Source organism: Anoplolepis gracilipes, chromosome 6 (genome assembly GCF_047496725.1).
Source record: "Anoplolepis gracilipes chromosome 6, ASM4749672v1, whole genome shotgun sequence".
In the NCBI taxonomy this organism is placed as follows: Eukaryota; Metazoa; Arthropoda; class Insecta; order Hymenoptera; family Formicidae; genus Anoplolepis; species Anoplolepis gracilipes.
The window spans coordinates 3,992,283-4,013,690 of record NC_132975.1 but is presented as its reverse complement, the minus strand read 5'-3'; the positions used below and the strand labels follow the sequence as shown (position 1 = coordinate 4,013,690).

The 21,408-nt window shown below is 36.2% G+C and overlaps 1 protein-coding gene and 1 pseudogene across 1 annotated transcript; one reads left to right on the top strand and one right to left on the bottom strand.

Annotated features, from left to right (window-relative positions):
- Nucleotides 1-10,772: 10,772 nt before the first annotated feature.
- On the bottom strand, nucleotides 10,773-11,354 carry LOC140667220 (uncharacterized). The gene has a single exon (XM_072894961.1). It carries the CDS (start codon nucleotides 11,352-11,354, stop codon nucleotides 10,773-10,775), a length of 582 nt encoding a protein of 193 aa, XP_072751062.1.
- A 1,516-nt stretch (nucleotides 11,355-12,870) lies between these two features.
- On the top strand, nucleotides 12,871-16,098 carry LOC140667219 (uncharacterized; annotated as a pseudogene).
- Nucleotides 16,099-21,408: the final 5,310 nt, after the last annotated feature.

Genomic DNA, 21,408 nt, shown 5'->3' with positions numbered 1-21,408 from the left:
AAAAAATTAACATTTTTCTCTAATTAAAAAAATTATGTATATATATATATATATATATATATATCTTACATATATATATATATATATCTTACATATATATATATATATATATATATATATATATATATATATATATGTAAGATATCATCTATGATGTTGTATATCTATGTTCGCATTTACTTACTATTCTTCTATTGGCTCTAATATGCGTCTGTATACACGGTAAAATTAAATAATATTTATATATTCTAAGTACGTTGCTTAACAATAAAATAACAAGAGGGTTCGTCACGTCATTTCACGCTGCAGATTCGTCTTTTATCGATATCTGCGCGAGTGATCGGTTGTGTCTAAGATTCTTTCCGTGTTTTAATCGATTAAAGTCCTATAATTATTTTAAGAAAGTTGTGTTAACTTTTACTTTCTTTTATATATAAATAAATACTTGTGTTTAACATTCTAAATAATAGTGAGTGTTATTTTTATACAAGTTCAAAATATATTTCACGGAACATTATCGATAATATCTTTCTCCCGTGGAAACATCCTGACAACTTTATTAACAGATTGGCTTTAATTAAAAGCTATCTTAAAGCTAAAAATATTCAGAAGTGGGATACGTGCGTATTTTTGTGGTAATAAATCGTGCGAAGAACTCCTTTTTCATCTGAAAATTACTGATTGGAATTTAAGCTTAATTGTTTATTTCACTCATAAATCAAGCTTTATTGCTTGTCTCTTTCAATACATTCAAGATTGTGTATTAAAATATACATAAATATATATAAATTTATTTTGGTCCTTTGCAACGGTTGCTAAGGACTATTTATCGACGTTAACAATAACAAGTCTACTATATTGTTTTTCTCAAAATTTGATCTACGATGGAGAGAAGAATGGAACTCGATAAACTTACAATCAGAGAACTACAGGTGGAAGTATGAAAAATTGGTCTCAAGCCAACTAATACTCAAGATGGATGCATCGATTTATTAATGAATCATTATGAATCCACTCAAGTTCCATCTGCAAGTATCCAGGTAACACCATCTACCGAGACTAATATAAATTTTACGAATCCTCAAAAGTTTTCATCTCCTAGATCGAGCAACCAGGTAACATCTTTTCCTGTTACTAACATGAATTTTCCGGATCATCCTATTAATCGATCTGAAGATTCTCCTTGTACTACTTCTCAAGTTTTCCCTTCTTCCAATGATGTCTCTCAATCTCCTCAAATTGATTCAATCTCTTTATTGTGTTCACTTGTCTCAGGGCAAATGAAGCAACACCAGCAAATGATGCAACTTTTATCCTCTTTTGCCACAACTCGTTTTACTCAACAGGATCAATCTCAAATTCCTTTTCCTCCTTCAGAATCTCATCGTTCGAATTCAGATGGATCAGATCATTTAGCCTCAACAAAAATATCCGTGAACATGGTAAATTTGTTGGCTTCACAATTACCTAAATTTACCGGTAAGGAGGATGACGATGTGGAAATTGGATCCAAAAAGTTGAACGAGTGGGATATATTCATGGCGCTTCTCAAGAGATGATGTTGTTAGCTGCATCCGGAAAACTGGTAAAATCTGCTCGAAAATGGTTCGAATTAGGCACTGGAACTATAAACGACACATGGATAAGTTTTAAAAATGCTCTTTTGAGGCAATTCAAAAGAAGAATTCCTTATCAAATTATAATGAAGAAAGTTGAGGCCAGAAAATGGAACTTTTTGCAAGAATTCTTTAATGATTATGCTTTAGAAAAATTATTATTAATGCAAAGTCTTAAACTTACCGATGACGATTTAATACATTTTCTAATTGATGGTATTAATAATCCAGCAATTCGTAGTGCTACTGCTGTTATACGAGCAAATTCACTAGACAACTTTCTTGAAGAAATGCACAAGGTCACACTTTCTTTTGGAAGTTTGTTTAAAAAAGAATTCTCTTCTCAATCCAGGTCAGATAAGGTCCGCAATCTCTCAGGTATCTCTTCTCCAAAAAACGACAAAACGAATAAAGACCAGAAGGATCAAAAGGAGAATTATTGCGTTTATTGCCGCATTCGAGGTCACAATCGGTCAAACTGTTTTAAACTAATGAAGAAGGAAAAACTACAACAGACTTCTTCGTCTTTATCTTCACCGGTTGCCGCTGTTGACCCGATTACTTCAACATCGTCAGACAATAACACCAACATAGAAGCCTCTTCATCAGTAGCTGTTGTATCAGAAATACAAACAAGCAGAAGGTTAGATGTAAAAAATTCGATTCTCAAAGTTATTTCTTTAAATAATAATCCATGTGATTTATTAGCATTGCTTGACACAGAAAGTCCTGTTTCTTTTATTAACTTATTGATTTACAATAAAATTAACAATCGACCTAATCATTTAAACAAACCTTTTATTTCCTATCATTCCATTTCAGGAGATAAGATTGAACATTTTAGGTTCTTTTAAAACTAAAATTAACTTAGAATCTTTACCTCATTTAAATGGAAATATAATATTAAATGTTTTACAAAAAGAGATAGGACATTCTGATATAATTCTTGGTCGAGACTTTATTTCTGATAACAATATTATGATGGTTTATCATCCGTCGAATAAGAAAATAGACGAAAATATAAATTATTCAACGAAATGGCTTTTGCAGTAATCTCAGAGCATACACAAACTAATGATTCTTCATTGTACTCAGATATTAAAACTGATTTCGGATTAGATTTTGATCAAAAAATTGTAAATATGTTAAAAGAAATCGAAAACTTAAAAGTTGATATTACAGATGATGACTATTATGTAAAAGTAGCTTTAAAAGACGAATCAACTTACGCCTATGCACCTCGTCGTTTTACTTGGACAGAACGAATACAAATTCGCGAAATCACTGACGATTTGTTAGCTCGTGATATCATAAAACCGAGCACATCTCCTTACTGTGCACGCGTAGTACCAGTACGTAAGAAGAATGGAACCTTACGTCTTTGCGTTGATTTACGTCCTCTTAATGATCGCGTCGTCAAACAGAAATATCCTTTTCCACTTATCGAGGATTGTCTGGCTCGACTTTTTGAAAAAAATGTATTCACATTATTAGACTTGAAAGATGGCTTTCATCACATTAAAATACATTCAGATCATTTTAAATATTTTTCTTTTGCCACTCCAGACGGACAATTCGAGTATAAACGCTTACCTTTTGGATTTTGTGAAACTCCGGCTGAATTCCAACGTAGAATCGTTCAAGTTTTACAGCCTCTTATACGTCAAGATAAAGTTATTGTCTACATTGATGACATTCTTATTCCTTCTTTTTCGGTCGAGGAAAACTTAGAAACTTTACATGAAGTAATGATCTTATTAAAGAAATATTGTTTTCAACTCAACTTAACTAAATGTTTATTCTTGCGTAAACAAATAGAATATCTTGGATATATTCTTTCTCCATCCAGAATTACTTTGAGTTCACGCCATACTCAAGCCATTAAGAACTTCCCATTACCATCTAAAAAAGTAGAATTACAACAATTTTTAGGACTAACAAATTATTTTAGAAAGTTCATTAAAAATTATGCATTGTTAGCAAAACCCTTACATAATTTATTTAAAAAAAAATATAGATAGTAGTGATATAATAGGGATTCTAACCCAGGTGCTCGAGGTGGGTGCGGGGGCGGGGGGGAACCGCGGGTGCGGGGGATGACGTCACGCAGGTCAACAACCGCGACGCGGTTTGTTGACGAGGGGTACGCAGGGAAGGGGAGAGGTCCGTGACACAGCTGTAGGTCCGCGACGCGGTTTGTAGACGAGGAATACGCGGAGAGGAGAGAGAGGTCCGCGACGCAGCCGGTAGACGAGGGGTTTGCGGAAAGGGAAGAGAGGTCCGCGGCGTAACCGATGGGTCCGCGAGTAGGGAGATGGATAGAGAGAGACGGCGCGATAGGCGCAACGCGGTAAACGGAGACGCGCGGTATAGGATAGGATAAGGAGAGCGCTATGCGCATTGTACATAGCGTAGGACAATGAGAGCATAATGTGGCGGGAAAAAGGAGGGGAGCACAATAGAAAGATAGTGTGAGAGATAAAGAAGGAGGATGAGGGGAAAGAAGCAGGAGCGCGATAAGACGGAGGCTAAGGCGTACGCGAGAACGCAGAGAATTTTAGTATGTTAAGCTTTTTTATATTATTATATATATATATATTAAATATTATCTAATTACATCTAATTGCATCTAATTATATATATATATATATATATATATATATATATATATATTAAATATTATCTAATTAATACTAAGTGGAGGAGGAAGAAGGATGGGATTGACGAAGAAGGCGCAAAACACAATACACGTATTTTATCATTAATAAAATTTTTTAATCATAAAAATGTGTATGTGTATACATATAGTGTGTGTGTGTGTGTGTGTGCGTTTTAAAAATTTAAAAGATATAATATAAAAAATTAGACGTTAAAGATTAAAGTCGCTAGTATTTAATTATAAACAACGGGTTAATTAAAACGACCTGACTAGCCAAAATCATTTAATTTATTCACACGACGTTTCGATCATATGGTTGTGGTCCTTTTCAAGTGTCACTATAAAGAAAATAAATAAAGGATCAAACAATATATGGATACAATTTATACCGAATTAAGAAATTTAATTCCACGATTAACCTACAAAGAGACACCGAAAATTTAAATAATATTTATGACAAAATATAAAGGTCGTTTGATGTGTTGTTTTTCTTTCTAAAAATTGACAGTTTCGTTTAAAAACTCATATTGACATGACGTGTCTCGTTGTTTGTGTTTATTTCAATTTATTAACCGTTGATTTTAACTAGTGAAATATTTAACTGTTCCACAATTAAGTCCTACCTTTAAACATGTTCCATTGTATTCTTTCTTCTTAATTTACGTGTGAGTAGACTGGTTTTTAATGACATTACATTGTATTGTTTGCGTTTAATTCGGTATAAATTGTATCCATATATTGTTTGATCCTTTATATATTTTCTTTATAGTGACACTTGAAAAGGACCACAACAATATGGTCGAAACGTCGTGTGAATAAATTAAATGATTTTGGCTAGTCAAGTCGTTTTAATTAACCCGTTGTTTATAATTAAATACTAGCGACTTTAATCTTTAACTTCTAATTTTAATTTGCTCTTGGACCTAATTATGAAGCTCTCCCGTATTGAAGACTTTTTTAAATTTATATCGAATCTTTATGGCAACCATTGCACATCTCTATTGAAGTCATGGATCAACTGTAAAAAGAAGTTTTTCACCTCAAAACACCAATTGACTTTCTTACTACGCTGCAGAAGACTCGATCTCATTCCTACACACATAAAGAATCTCAGGATTGACGTTGAATTTCATAGTTTTAGTGTTAACCGCAAATTTCAAAAGTTTTTAACTTTAAGTCAGCATTCATTGCTAAATTACGAGATCGAAGACTTGAACATTTATAGTTTAATGTATTTACATAGTTTAATGTATTTTAGTAAAAAGATTAGTGATATTGAGAGGGGACTCTTTGAATGCTTACCACATGACTTAGTTTTTGACTTTTTTAAACTTAGCAAACGAAGGATTTTCTCATTCAGTTTAAAGATTAAAAACAATTTAATCAATAAGATTGAAAAATTAAAATTAAAATATGGTTTCAAAGAGGATCCTTTTTATAATATTGATAAATCCAAATGGTTTATTAAAATTAGTGATAAGACCATTCCTGGGTATGTTTCCACGCTCTTGAGCTTAGGTGATAATTTTGCGCTACCTATAAACCCGTCACGCAGTAAAGATCGCGCTGATTATGTTTTAGACGTGGTTAAAAATTTTGAGGCATGTTCTAGCAGGATTCCCACTGATCTTTTAGAGACTACCAGAATTTCTGTTGCGAACACACTGCAGAGATTTTTGTGTTCACATCGTTATATTAGTTATGTTGACAGACATATTGGGCGTGCCTTTTCGCTCTCGAAAAGGTTTTTGTCTGACAATAATGATATATTATTTACCAAAGCCGACAAGGGACAGTCCACAGTCGTAATGAACAATATTGATTATTTGTTAAAAATGGAGTTGATATTAAGTGATGAATCTACTTACAAGAAAATTAATAAAGATTCGACTAAACCACTTATGAACAAGATAAATTCATTATTAAAATCTTGGCTCAGCAATAAGCTCATCGATAAAAGAACTTACAAACATCTTAATTGTTCAAATGGTAATTTGCCTCGTTGCTGGGTTGCCCAAGATTCATAAACCTGGTTTTCTATTAAGAATCATCGTTTCGACTGTTGGTAGCCCTTTGTATAATCTGTCTACTTACATACAGGATATACTGCGAAGGTCAATTATAAAGCCAGCCTCGCATATTAACGACGGAGTCTTTTTCCAAAAAGATCAGGGATAGTATTATTGAGAGTGGTCAAGTAATGATATCATTGGATGTTAGCTCGTTATTTACTAATGTCCCCAAAGAATAAGTTTTAAACGCCATTAAAAAACGTTGGAATAACATCACTTCTGTTACTGGTTTTAGCCTTCAATTTATACATGTGGTTGAATTGATTTTGGATTCGACAAGTTTTAGTTTTAATGGACAGTTTTACGAGCAAATTTTCGGAAGCCCTATGGACTCTCCTTTATTTCCGATATTAGCTGACATCGTCATGGATGATTTGGAGTCTCATTGTTTGAATTTGTAAGTTTTGAAGTCTCAATTTACTATAGATATGTTGACGACATATTTGTATAATAATAATCCCACGCATATGCATAGATGAGATGTTAGATACCTTTAATAATTTTCACCCTCGTTTAAAATTTACGTTTAAAATTGAACAAAATGAGTCCATTAGCTTTTTAAATACTACTGTTTTACGTGTGGACAATAGACTCATAACTAATTGGTGTAGAAAACTCACTTGGTCGGGAAGATATATTAACTTCTATTCGAATCACCCCATAAAATATAAAATTAATACGATTTATAGTCTTGTTGATCATGCTTTACTGCTCTCTGATACTAGATTTCACAATGAGAATTTAAATACCGTTTATAAAACGCTGCGTAATAATTGTTTTCCTGACAAATTTATTGGACGACACATCCAAAAGAGGATTAATTTTTTAAAAAACCGCGAGAATTTAGATTTTGACCCCCGGAAAAAATTACAACAAAACAGCCTTTTTATTTCAATTCCTTACGTCAATGATTTCAGCTTTTGTTTGCGTCGTCTTATGTGTGACGCTGGTTTGAACATGGTTATGACTATAACTAATAAACTTAATACATTGATTAAGCATGGTAAAGATAGATTACATAATGACAATAGAACTGATGTTGTTTACAAATTACAGTGTAAAGATTGCGATGCGCTCTATAGGCCAAACAAAACGACATGTACGCACACGTATTAAAGAACATCTTAACAATACAAAACTACATCCTACCAATCAATCAGTTGTTAGCAAACACAAGAATTGAATTTGGACATGAGTTTGAGTGGGACAAACCGGTTATTTTACATAATGAAAAATTTATTAAGAAGAGAGAAATAGCTGAAATGTTTTTCATCAAGAAATTTAATTCCACGATTAACCTACAAAGAGACACCGAAAATTTAAATAATATTTATGACAAAATTATAAAGGTCGTTTGATGTGTTGTTTTTGTAAATTGTATCCATATATTGTTTGATCTTTTATATATTTTCTTTATAGTGACACTTGAAAAGAACCACAACCATATGGTCGAAACGTCGTGTGAATAAATTAAATGATTTTGGCTAGTCAGGTCGTTTTAATTAACCCGTTGTTTATAATATAAAAAATGTAAAATATAATATAATATATATATAAAATTGAAAAATATAAAAAGATATAAAATATAAAATATAAAAAATTTAATATATATATATAAAATTTAAAATATAAAAAAGATATAAAATATAAAAATATAAAACTTAAAAAACTAAAAATTAGTCGGAGAGAGGCAGAGGAGGAACTCGCGACGGCTGCTTCTGTAACAGAAAAATGAACATTTTTATTAGTACCTTAAAAAAAAATATCTAAAATTTGACCATACTTACAGTACGAGAGACTCCTCTCCAAATAATCTGCGGAGACAGAAAATGTCCACGTACAGGTAAGGGAAGAACCCGTCTAAGAGGCGAGGGGGCCATCGCCCCACAAATCCTCATATTCCGCATATTCGCGGTTGAAGGTCCGCCATCGATGCATCTCTTTCATGTGCACGATGTTGATATATCCCGGGATGAGGTTGTGGTAACATAGATATTCCTGTAAAAGAAAAAACATATAAATATATTATAAATAAAAAAGTGTATAATAATAATAATAAAAATTACTTACATCACCAAGTGAGATGTGGTAGTACCGATATTGATAACACTGTAAAAGATAAAAGCGCATAAATATAAATATAAATATATTATAAAAAAGCGTATAAAAATAATAAAAACTACTTACACCCTCAAACAGTACATCCAACAACGCTCGGAATAGGTTGCGAGCCAAATTCTTAACCCAGCGAAGTGCACGGCGATGGCTTCGCCTGCCAACCCCTTCGGAAAGCTAAAGACGACGGTACCCCGTCTCAAACATCGCGTCGAGAAATGCCATAATTTATGACATTTTAATATCTTCACTCTTTACTTCACAAATCACAAATGTTCTTACTGCACTGGATCACTGATCACTTTATGCTAACTCCAACGAGAGCTAGGTAACGTCTCGGTGAAAAAAATAGGTAGGGGATGTGCATGACATAAGAGTTAGCAACAAATGCTTACTCTTTATAGCTGATAAAGAATTAAAAGCTGACGCGGACTGTCGCTCCACAGCATTCATACAGATAATTATAATTGAATAGCGACACAATCAAATAAGCATCAGACATCTATTGAAACATTGATCAACATCGATCTAAACATGTTTAAACCTTATTATACATCAAATAAATATCTTAATATCATGACTTGAAATATAATACCAGATGCAGCTGCACCATGAAATGTAATATTCACCACACAGATGTATACATGGCTAAGAGATATAATACTTGCTACAGATTGATCCAACCACTATCGAACCGCGATGAACATCTATCGATCCGCGATGAACAACTATCGAACCACTATTGTACATCAAACGAACGTCGATCAACATCTATCGAACCACTATCATACATCAAACGAACGTCTATCGAACCATGTTTGAACCACTATCGTACATCAAACGAACGTCTATCGAACCACTATCGTACATCAAACGAACGTCTATCAACATCAAGCGAACCATGAACGACATGAATTTTGATTTTTTTTTCGCGTTTAAAGATGTCAAATATTCTACGCCCATTGTCTGCTAAAATGCAGACTAATAGAAAAATGCATCACGTACTGTAATATAATACATGCTACAAGGAGAGGATAAAAAAAGATAATAACACACATGCATTTTAACAATAGTTTAATATAAATATGGATTGATCGAACCTTTATGATGATGATTCGACCACCAATTGAATAATTTAAATACATTTTGTAAAGCACAATTTCGTACATGTCTATCGCAACGCAAAGTAGCATCTAATTTATTTAAAGCAGGAACGTCATCATAGTCGTTATCCAATGTCTCGATAATAAGACCGATTCTTTCATCGTCTTCCAGTAAATTTGCCAATCATTCTCGTTTTTCATGTCCTTTGACGTACACTCGAGAAGATGCATCTTTCAACGTCACGGCGTCAGTGATTAAACGTTTGGCCTTGTAGTACGGAATGTTTCCATCTTTCCATTGCAGATTGTGATGTTTTCCAATCAACCATGCAACTTGAGATCTCTCAGATCTCGTGAGCAAACGAAATGGTGTAAAAATATAATGAGAGAGTACAGAGCCCTTTGTCAGAATCACAATTTCTTTCACGATAAACTTTCCTCCAACGATAAATCCTTGGAGATCCACAAACGTTGGCACAACCATAATGAAATGATATTGGCGAGAACTACGACGGACAACTAATATCGATCATCGAGTATCTCCAGTTTTATAATGTTATAATGTTATAACATTGGAGGAGATTATTCCTGATTCATGTAATTTTGCGGACAACATTTGTCAACGGGTTATATTCGACAATACGATCGTGCAAGATGAGGCAATATGCGGTAGTATTTGCGGGTACGTCTAGCTTACATTCAAATTCTATTCTTACGTCCACGGTAGCATTTTTGACAGACTCGTTTTGTCGTGAGTAATGACCGTGAGAGGACCGCACTCTAGAAATTTTGCCATGGTAAATAATACATTATCATTATTGCATCCATAATAAGATTTACGAAAACGTGCATACATGTCGAATAGGATAGCGTATCTCTTTTTATCAAAATCCAAATTTAAATCATCATACGGATAAAAATCAGAGTTTAGATAGAGTTTAACGTTTGTCAATTTGCAGTCATCGAATTTGGTAATATCTTTCGATGCGACATTTTTCCTATCAGTCTGTAGTGCAAAGATTACGTATCGCGGTTTCTTCAGCTGAGAGGCAGTTTTCACAGTCCACGAATGCTTAGTCGTACTGTGTAGCAAAAGAAATTCGTACAGATCCCACAAGCGGAAACTCATGTTCAAGTATCTACCGCTCTCCAACGCTCGTAGCAAGGACAGTTTACTAATTTCGTTCAATATTACGTGAGGCATACGCTATTGTATTTTGTGTAATTCAATCTCAGCTTCAGCAGCCTGAGCTCCAAATAGACAATTGTTGTCGTTGCGTGAACGTATTAGAATCAATTCATGACGAGCGTTAATCACAACGCGCTTATAATCCTCGCAAAATCCAAGCAACATGTTGAGCGGCACGCAAAAATTGAAGTAATCTTCGCTACCATTATTTGCAACTAAATTCCATGCAGCATTGTGCAAGATTTTACTTCTCTCGTGTGTAAGGGAAATGTAGTTTTTAATCGTGCAAGTTTTTCCAACGTTTCTGTTGCGATCAATTTCCACACCGTTGAGTTCATATCGAAGTTCATCAAACATGAATGCAACGCAATTATTTCCCAATATCATTAGTTTATCCTTTTTTCTTATCGTTAATTTTTCTTCGACGTAAAGGAAGCTTTCGCACGATAACGTGTACAAATCCTGATACTGTATAGGTATCCATATCTCATCGCTATATCGAAGTGTTGTATTTGCGTATGGATTGTACGTATGAGTTTCAATCTTTACTATACGGTCGTCAAAGATCGGTTCGCTTCCAATGTTCAAAATGTCAATCATTCTTTCAATTATTTCGTACGACAAATTCCAAAGACTTTAAAAATTCACAATTCAACGCGCTGAGCTTCTTTTTAGCGTAACCAGACATCTGATTATTGTCACCAGACACCGCTCGCCTCCTCGCATAAGTATTGTCCCTCGTAAAGATATCGTCTCTCGCGTGCTCCGTTTCATTCAACACGAGCATACTATTTTTGACATCGTCGTACGTGCAATCGTACGGTAATTTCCTCTCCTCGAAAATCGAGCAATCTACCCTCCTGAGCCACAACACGTATCGTTAAATCAGTAATGCTTTGCACGACGATTGGTAGATAAATGATTTGCGCGGGCGTTTCCGATATCTTATAGCCCGGTGGTACTCTCGGAGAAAATTCGTGTATCGTGTATACGCGCTTACTATTGCTATATGCACCAGCGGTCACACTGCATTCTATACAAATAATGTTTACGTTAATAATATTTATCGGCACCTGATTCGTACCATTTCCTCGGCTGCAATACACGATTTGAGAATCCCAACAACGATCCTATGTTGTTGGGCTTATTAAAATTTATTCTGTATATGCATTTAATTTCACTTTTCAACGTATTATGATTAGCGCGAATCACTATTGGATATTTCTCATCATTGTTATTAACATTGTTGTGGGAATCGTATTGTAAAATTGCATGCGTTAGATATTCATTTATACCATGCAATTCGTACGATCTTTCGAGAATCGTAATTTTCTTGTCGTCGTTGTCAAAGTAAAATTTATTATTCGAGGAATTCACGTTTGGTATCGTATGATAAGTTTCAAAATCCGTTAAACCAAGTTCGTAATCATCATCATTCAAATCTATAGCTGGAAAGTAGCTTACGGCAAGAACGCTACTCTTACCAGTCAACGTAAGTGTCATGTCGAATACTGAGTCACGACAGTAGAGTGTTAGGCTTTAAATTTAATCGTTTGAAGAAATTGTAGACACAATTGTCCGCAAATACTCTGATTATAATTTTGATAAGACGCATGATTGTATTCAATTTTTGTTACATTCTGTCCAAAATATTGCACCAATTCTTCAGGCGGTCGAAGATTTCCAAAACTGTCAAAATATACAACATTATCTCCCCTCTTTGCGTATGCTACCTAATGAGTACTAGGATCCTCAACGTTGTCCAAATTGACAATGCAGCTCTCGTTTCGTCGCACGCCGCTTATCGATAAATTATTGCGCATGAAAACGCCACTAAAGAAAGGTATGCGCATACGTCTTGCACGTTGTTCCAATTATACGTTAGTTGTTACACCCGCAGGCATTTTTAACGTTTTTCTTCTTAGCAGTCGTTGAGAACCCCCGTCCACGCTTGTATGGAGCGAAATAAAGTCCACGACCTTCCATAGCACGATTGTGACGTTGAATTTCTTCGAATTGGCGTTGCGCGGCTTTGCTATCGTTTACAGCCTTTGCGATTTCCGCTGCTCCACCAGCCAAAGAACCGACTACTCCCAACAGTAAAATCGGTAAAATACCACCACGCTTCGCTACTGGAAGTATTCGTTTTTTCAACATCTTTTTCTTTTTCGGTGATTTTTTCATCTTCATTCCCATACCAAATTTCGTTTTTGCCTTCATGGCCGTCCAAACAGCCGTAGCAGCCGCTCTTTCACCAAGAGTCGAATCCCTCGCGGTAATACGTTCCCGCGCCTTCACAGCTAGTATATGATCCGCAACGTGTCGTTCACCGAGATCGTTGCTTCGCGAGTAAGCTATATCGTGGTCGCGACACGCAGCGTCCAATGGATTGATACCTCGATCGCCTCTAGCCAATCGTTCTTTTAAACGAGTTCCCGATCCGCAAAACTGATATCCAGGAACATGTAATTCGATAGGAAGCGCGTTTATCGCACGATTCAATAGATCGCTACCTCTTATAATTCTCACTGACATTCGTAGTAATCTTTAATAAATGGTGCTGGACCATCGATATGTGTTTGCTGCCACGGTAAATTATAATGTCGCAAACATCTACAATACCGTTGTACTTCAGAATCAGCCTTTATATGTTCGGGAAGTTTGTCCTACAGTCGTTCCACGTAGCGGCTAAATTGTCTCAATAAAATAATCTTTGGTATATATTGCAACTGTTCAGAGGTAAGCTCGAGAATTTGACAGTCGTCCGACAGATGAAAAAACATTTTCAATACTGAACGGTTTCGATTCGATGCACATCTATAAATAGGTCCTTCCATGACTCATTCTCAAAATGCGGTTTGTGCGGCAAGCGACGATAATCAAAGTTATAAACTTTGATAATAGACTAATGCTTGAAAAAGAAATATGCAAGCATGGAAACATGTTATCAATTACTATACGCGGTATTATTTGCGGTCCTTCAAATTGTGGTAAGACTAATGTATTGATAAGTCTAATTGAAAGTCCGTACGGTGTTCGCTTTGAGAACCTGTACGTATACTCAAAATCGCTTCAACAACCGAAATATCAATATTTGGAAAATTTATTGACACCGATAGACGAAATTGGTTATTTCACATTCTCTAATAATAGTGAAGTCGTTGCTCCAAGCGAGGCGCTTCCGAATTCTATTTTTATCTTTGATGACGTGGCGTGCGATAAACAAGATACGATAAGAGAGTACTTTGCAATGGGTTGACACTCGAGCGTCGACTGTTTCTATCTTTGTCAAACGTATGCCAAAATACCCAAACATCTTATACGCGACAATGCGAATTTGTTGATTTTATTTCAACAGGATAGTACAAACCTGAAACATGTGTACAACAATCATGTAAATACTGACATGTCATACGACGATTTTCACGCATTATGCCAGAAATGCTGGCAGCACAAGTATGGATTCGTAGTTATTGATAAAGACAGCTCGCTGACCAATGGACGATATAAAAAAGGATTTAATGAATTTGCAATACCGTAGAGAGGTTAGTCGCTGTCGACACATCAGTCTAACAACGTCTACAAAATATCCATTATGATAAACAATAATGATGCTGATGATGAACGTGAAAATATTGTGAGAGAGATTGCAAAAACGAGCGAATCAATTCGCAAAAAATATCACGCTTTAAAAACTGGTAAAATTGAGGAAGACGTCGCTTTGGAGAGACATTTTAAGCCAATCACTGAACCTCTAAAACAAATTGTTGAGAATACTATCGATGTAGAATTTGATGCATTGAAAGTGGAGTCGTTTGGTATACCTAGAGAAGAACAAGAAAGCATAAAGCAGAAACGATCAAACATTTCACTGACTTATGAAAAAATATCAAATGGGGGACGGAAACGATCAAACGATTCATTGATAACTTCTACACCAAATCAATCAAAGCGAATGAAACAATCGATAAAAGCTGTACAACAACCTCAAATAATTCTCGTCTCTTTCCGTCGAAGAAATTTTTGAGACCACACCCGAAGCGGTTGTGACGTCGGTTCAACGTCAATTACAAACATCCGAGGGTCAGAATATGTTGCGAGAACATCTTGGTCCGCTCGGACAAAGATATATCGGAGCAATTTTGGGTCAAGATGTAAATAAGATGGATTACGTATACGGTGTTAAATTTTCCGACGAAGGAATGATGCTCAGCGATAAACATTTCGAAGTGGATAAGAATAATAATATAATCATCAATGGAGTAATATGCGGGGACGCCGGGTCTCTACGAATTAATTTTCAAGAGAATTCCCGACGATGTTGTATGTACAGAGAACGATATGCATAAATATAAAAGTATATTACTGGCGACAAACGCGCATAGACGTGAGAGTAATGTGCGTAATCCAGTATTAGGCAACAAAGGATACAAATATAAATATATAATCGCTTCATTATTTCCTATCAAAAGAAAAATTGATAAAGGTATAAACCCACCACGCACTATGACATTGAGTGAGAATAAAATTGAATACGTGCATTGGAACGATCCCAACGAATTGATAGATCGTTTGCGACTGCTGGAAGCTTCGCGTCGAGCAGGTAACAATGCTCATGACAATGAAATCATGTCAATTATCGAAGAGCTTCGCGAGGCGGGTCTTATTATAAATTAAACAACATGTTGACGATACTAGTCATTCTGTCAAAACATTTCGTATTGAAATGTCAATTAATAAATTTGGAGTATCGCTCGGTATGTCGAATAATGCATACTATGAATGGAACGGATTACTAAGAACGTATGTACAAGATAATGCTCTGTGTCTGACTAGCGCCGGCTTCGACGCAAAGTTGCGCAAGATACGACGTGTAGTGCAACCGGAAGATGATAACGATGCTGCTAACAAACGGTACGTTGAAACGAATGTTGAATTTTTAAAGAATAGACAGAAAGAAATTGAGGAAATAATTATTGCGCTCGAAACGCGCGTGCAAACGCTTCAGATAATGATGCATGAAATGCAGAAAATGCTTCAGACACGTGTGCAAACTACATCCGACTCAGGAAAAGATTCATAAAGATTTATACATGAACTTTTACATTATTATGAAATATGCCACGATCAAACACGCAAGAAAAGAAAAACAACTCTGAAAAGCGACAGCTCGTGGAAGAATTGCACGCTCCGGCGAGAAGAAATTTTCCGCGTAGACGCGTCATAGTACGCGGATACGACGACCTGTGGCAGGCAGAGTTGGTTGAGATACGTCTTTATGCACGAGTCAACAAAGGTTTCAATTACATACTCACTGTTATCGATGTGCTGAGCAAGTATGCGTGGGCCATACCGCTCAAAAGTAAAAGCGGAAACGAAATGTCTGAAACGATTGCGAAACTAATTCGCGATGGTGGAAGATGTCCGAAAAATTTTCAAACAGACAGAGGAAAGGAATTTTACAATGCAAACATGCAAAAACTCATGAAGAAACATAACATTAATCATTATTCAACGTATTCCATCATGAAAGCCTCGATCGTGGAACAATTCAACTGCACTTTAAAGAACAATATGTGGAAATTGTTTACGCTAAATGGTAATTACAAGTGGATGGACGCTTTATCCCAACTCGTTGCAGAATATAACGCGCGAAAACATCGCACTATCAATATGAGACCTATCGATATCACTCTAACAATCGCTGATAGACTTTTAAATACAGTATACAACAATGTAAAAATTGCTGCTCCAGCGAGATTCAAAGTAGGTGATTCGATACGTGTGAGTAAATTCAAGACCATTTTTGATAAAGGTTACACACCAAATTGGTCGGCCGAAGTGTTTAAAATTATCAAAATACAGAATACTAATTCCGCGACATATATATTAAAAGATTCGCGCGGAAATCCAGTAGCCGGAGGATTCTACGAATACGAACTACAACGCGTTGCTAACCCCGACGTATATCTCGTGGAAAAGGTGATACGTAAAAAAGGAGATGAAGTTTTTGTGAAATGGCTGGGACTTGAAAAATCGCACAACTCTTGGATACATAAAAATAATTTATTATAAACATAATAAAAATATACATAAATTTACATGAATGAATGTATATATATAATTTATATTTACAATAAATAAATAAATACAATTATTTACAATAAATAAATACAATTATTTACAATGGTATTTTATAATGTCCCCACGGTAACGTATCAGTAGTTGTAGGTACGATATACCGCTTGTCGTCGTACGGACTTAGAGCAATTTTTGTTTCGCGAATGGTGTATACCTCGTGCAATTTTGATCTTATACACGATTGACTACGCGTCATTTCAATCTCTTCGTTCAAACACCGCGTGTAATCGTCAAACGTTATCGTTCTCGCGACAACGTTACTCTTGACGCCTTTTATCTTTTTCGTATCCTTCTTATCATCCACCCGCAACGCATACATTTTTGCTCTAAGCTCGACAAATTCGGTCATTATGGTACCGTTGTTTTCATCCTTCATTAGACCCGGTACCTTTTTATTCACGAGCGGTATATCACATACGCATTGTCTATCGCATAGTCGCTCGTATCAAATCTGCTGATATCGCGTTTCATATTCTCGTACACATCGTCGCACTCAATGTGATATATAAGACTATCCGTATCGGTGTACATGACTTTGCATCTCTCCCGATACATGGGTACCATATAATCGTGGTGAAATTCGTACAAACATGTCTTGGATATATCGAGAATACACATACCCACGTAAATTGGTTTGTAGAATTTCCCCTCGAGTTTACGTAATTCCACAGCGATTAGATTTTCCGAAAAAACGCTCCTACTATGAAAATTTGGTTTTGCAATTAATGCCTCTGCACCGTACCTTCCGTCCCATTTTGTTAAAAGTTTAACATCTACGCGATTGCGCACATTTTCCATCGTTTTGCCAAACACGGCATTATTCATTAGTTTGTACAAATTTTTTTCAAATTCATTTTTCGCCAGTGTTCTAAATTTTGTGTTGAGTTCTATATAAGTACGGAGCCACGGAGATTGAGTGAATTGTAATATACGATAAATTTTTGCAACACGAAGGCCGTGACGGGAACATTGCTGCAGGTTGCGGTAGTGTATCACATAACGCTTCTTATCGTATAAGGTTGCGAGAAGCTTGTCCTCGCGCTTGCCAGGTGGTTTGTCGCGTGTCGGACAAAACGGTAGGTCAGTGTGCGAATCGTAAAGATGTTGCGGATACTCGAGGTCGACTTCGAGAATGTAGCCTGTAGACGAATCGAGCGCGATCGATGATACATCAAAATTGGAAACATTATCGACTCACTGAAAATCGGCATAGGGCAATGGTTGACACACATCCCATCCGTATAAATTATTAACATCGAAATACATCAAGTACGTTGATGGTTTCGATGAGTCATACGACTGCATGTACTTGTTATTAGCACGCGCTTACCTGTTGGAACATTGACTCAGACCACCGCGTATACCTCGTTCGATAAACATAACCATGTCAATGTCTGTGAGTAATTCAAATATAATTTTCATATGCTTTAACATGGTGTCCCATGTGTAGCCGGGAAGAGTATAGTAATACACGGGGTCGAGCCCATAACTCTTGATACAACTCTCGCGGAAATTTTCAAAAATGTCGGCTAGTAACAAGACATCAGTTTTGAGGTATAAATCGCTATATTCGCCTAGTGTTCGAATTGAGAATCGCTTCCACACAATTTCAGCGTGCGCGTAATCACCATCGGATACTGTGTTACCAGTCAAGGAGCTGTAAAATGATTCTCGTGATGGTAGACATGTAACTTACAATTTATCTACGCAGTCAATGTACTCGTACGGGAAGACACCTTTTCTTGTCAGTAAATTGAAATCCTCGGCGAATAAATTTTTAAATTCCATTTGTAAAATTTTGAGTTTGTCCTTGCTCAGAAAAGATACCAATTTGTCGAGACTTTTCTAGAACCCTGTTAAGGGTCTTTTGTACCCTTAACATGTTTTGTAAATGAAATATATTTTTCTTTTGTTATCGGAAGTAAATTGATTCCCCCTTCGAACGCTGTGGCTATTTCCTCGATTATAAAATGAGAATCATAACCGGATAAATTGTGAAATACCATTGGAATGCAAAAAGATTCTTTGTAATTTAGATTGCAATTTGAATGCGCGGGATCTCTGTATCGTCCGATCAAATGACAATAATCGCGTACGCGCGTATCATCTTCCACAAATGGTTTCTCACATATATGACACTGAGTCGCGCTTCGAAATTCTTTCCATTCATTTTGCGATAAATTTACCATGGGGACATTGGTTGTTAAAATATTTTCTACACGTTGTGCCAAATTTTTAAGTTCGTCGGCGAACCACGCAACGCAATTGACTTCGCGACGAGAATGATACGCGGATAACGAATTATCGTACGAACAATGTACATAATAAGCGATACTAAATACTTGGTGATGTTGATAAAAATTTTCTTCTTCTTTTTTCACCAAAACGCACTCCAGGTCGGTATACACGACGAAAGGTAGTCGCTCCTTCCTGTTGTAGTTGGCGAATGCGAGCCGCCTGTCCTTATCGCTCGGTAACCGGATAGCGCAATCGTTCATCTTTCCACAGTCTACTGTATGCGACTGTAGTTTCTCGTCCGAGTGAAAATAGTGCATGCATCTGTAAAATAAAAGTTAAAATTTTTTATATCCTTGTTTTAAATATTTTTAGATAGTTTTATTAAATATACATACCGATCGCAGATATATTTTTTAACCTTGCATTTGCTGAGTTGCATACTAACAAGCCTGGATAAATTCTTGATTCACGCGAAATGTCCGATATCTCGCGCATCTTGCACGTAGAGCAAGTTGACGTTCTTGTCCCTCTTTTGCTCCGTAAGGCATAATGGGATAATGTTTTCATTTTCGATGTTATACACATTGATTGAAATGTCATTATAAATTTCAAATTTTTTAATTTGATTAAGAGTGACTGGAAACTCAATATCTTGGAGATTCAGTACTGTTGTATAATGCGGGTACGATGATTGTCGGTCTGTGTGTCTTTCAACTGGATACAGAGCAGCCACCACCACTCACGCAAAACGTGCATTGTCTTGAGATTGCACGTTAACTACTGCTCGTTTCATTATTATCTTTCGCGGTAATTGCACGCAACATCCGGCGCGCATAGGATTATATTTATTTATATTTACTGTCAAATTTAGTATACGCGATAATGCCCATCCGCTATCGCGTTCCTGAAATTCTTCGAGCGATGCAAGGTTGGGCTTGACGACTCGCCGCTCATACCACTCGCGTAAATCGGATGTATGAAAGAGTTCAAAGTTTCTCGTATTGATTGATTTATTGGCGCGCTTATCGCCCGCCACAAACTCGCCGTTAAACACTGTATTCACTTTCATACTGCTGTGTTTTTGCATAACGTTTCGCGCGTGCTCGAGCACAATGTCGCTCGCGTCTTCCAAAAATTGATGAGGTTCAACATGATTATAATTTATAACCGCACCAGTCAAGATACGACCTTCGAACGCCGTATCGATCTCTCGCCAAATCAATCCATTTTCTCGCGAACTGCACCCGCGTGTACGAAACACTTGCGCAACACATTTTTCAGTCCTTCGAGTCGCGCGATTCGAGCAATCAGCGATTGTCGATTTCCGATCGATAATCATGGTCGTTTAATTCGACTTTGTTCTTCCAACGACTCGATACATTCGTTATATTGCGCCTCCCACGTAATGTACTCCTCCACTGAATTTACCCGGGTAAATTACTCCCACACAATTTGCTCAGCCATGTTTTTCAGACCGAACAAGATGCACGACTCGAAAATAATGGAGGTACACCTCTTTGCAGCAAATTTATATCGCGATTTATAGACGTTTCTATCACGCATTTCGCGATTTGTCATCTAACGATGTTACGTTATGTGACGTTATGTTGAAAAACATTTTTTTGCTGTATTTCGAAAATTAGCAGCTGCACATCGGCGCTCGAAAGTTTTGCAGTTTCAAATTACATGCAGCTACGGATTTGTCATATCTCGTTAGATTGTCACCTATGGGCCACGTCATCTCAAAGATTTGTCATATTTCGAATATTAGCAGCCGTATATCGGCTCTCGGAAGATCTGCGGCTTCAAATTACATATAGTTGTCATTTTGCGATTTTTCATGCACACTTTAAACATTTTAGTAAGATTCGTTAACGCATGGATAATTTGTAGTTTCAAATTACATGCAGCAGCGGATTTGTCATCTAACGATGACGTTATGTCGAAAAATTTTTTTGCTGTATTTCAAAAATTAGCAGCTGCACATCGGCGCTCGAAAGTTTTGCAGTTTCAAATTACATGCAGCTGCGGATTTGTCACGCACACTTTAAACATTTTAATAAGATTCGTTAGCGCATGGATAATTTGTAGTTTCAAATTACATGCAGCAGCGGATTTGTCATCTAACAATGACGTTATGTCAAAAAATTTTTTTGCTGTATTTCGAAAATTAGCAGCTGCACATCGGCGCTCGAAAGTTTTGCAGTTTCAAATTACATGCAGCTGCGGATTTGTCACGCACACTTTAAACATTTTAGTAAGATTCGTTAGCGCA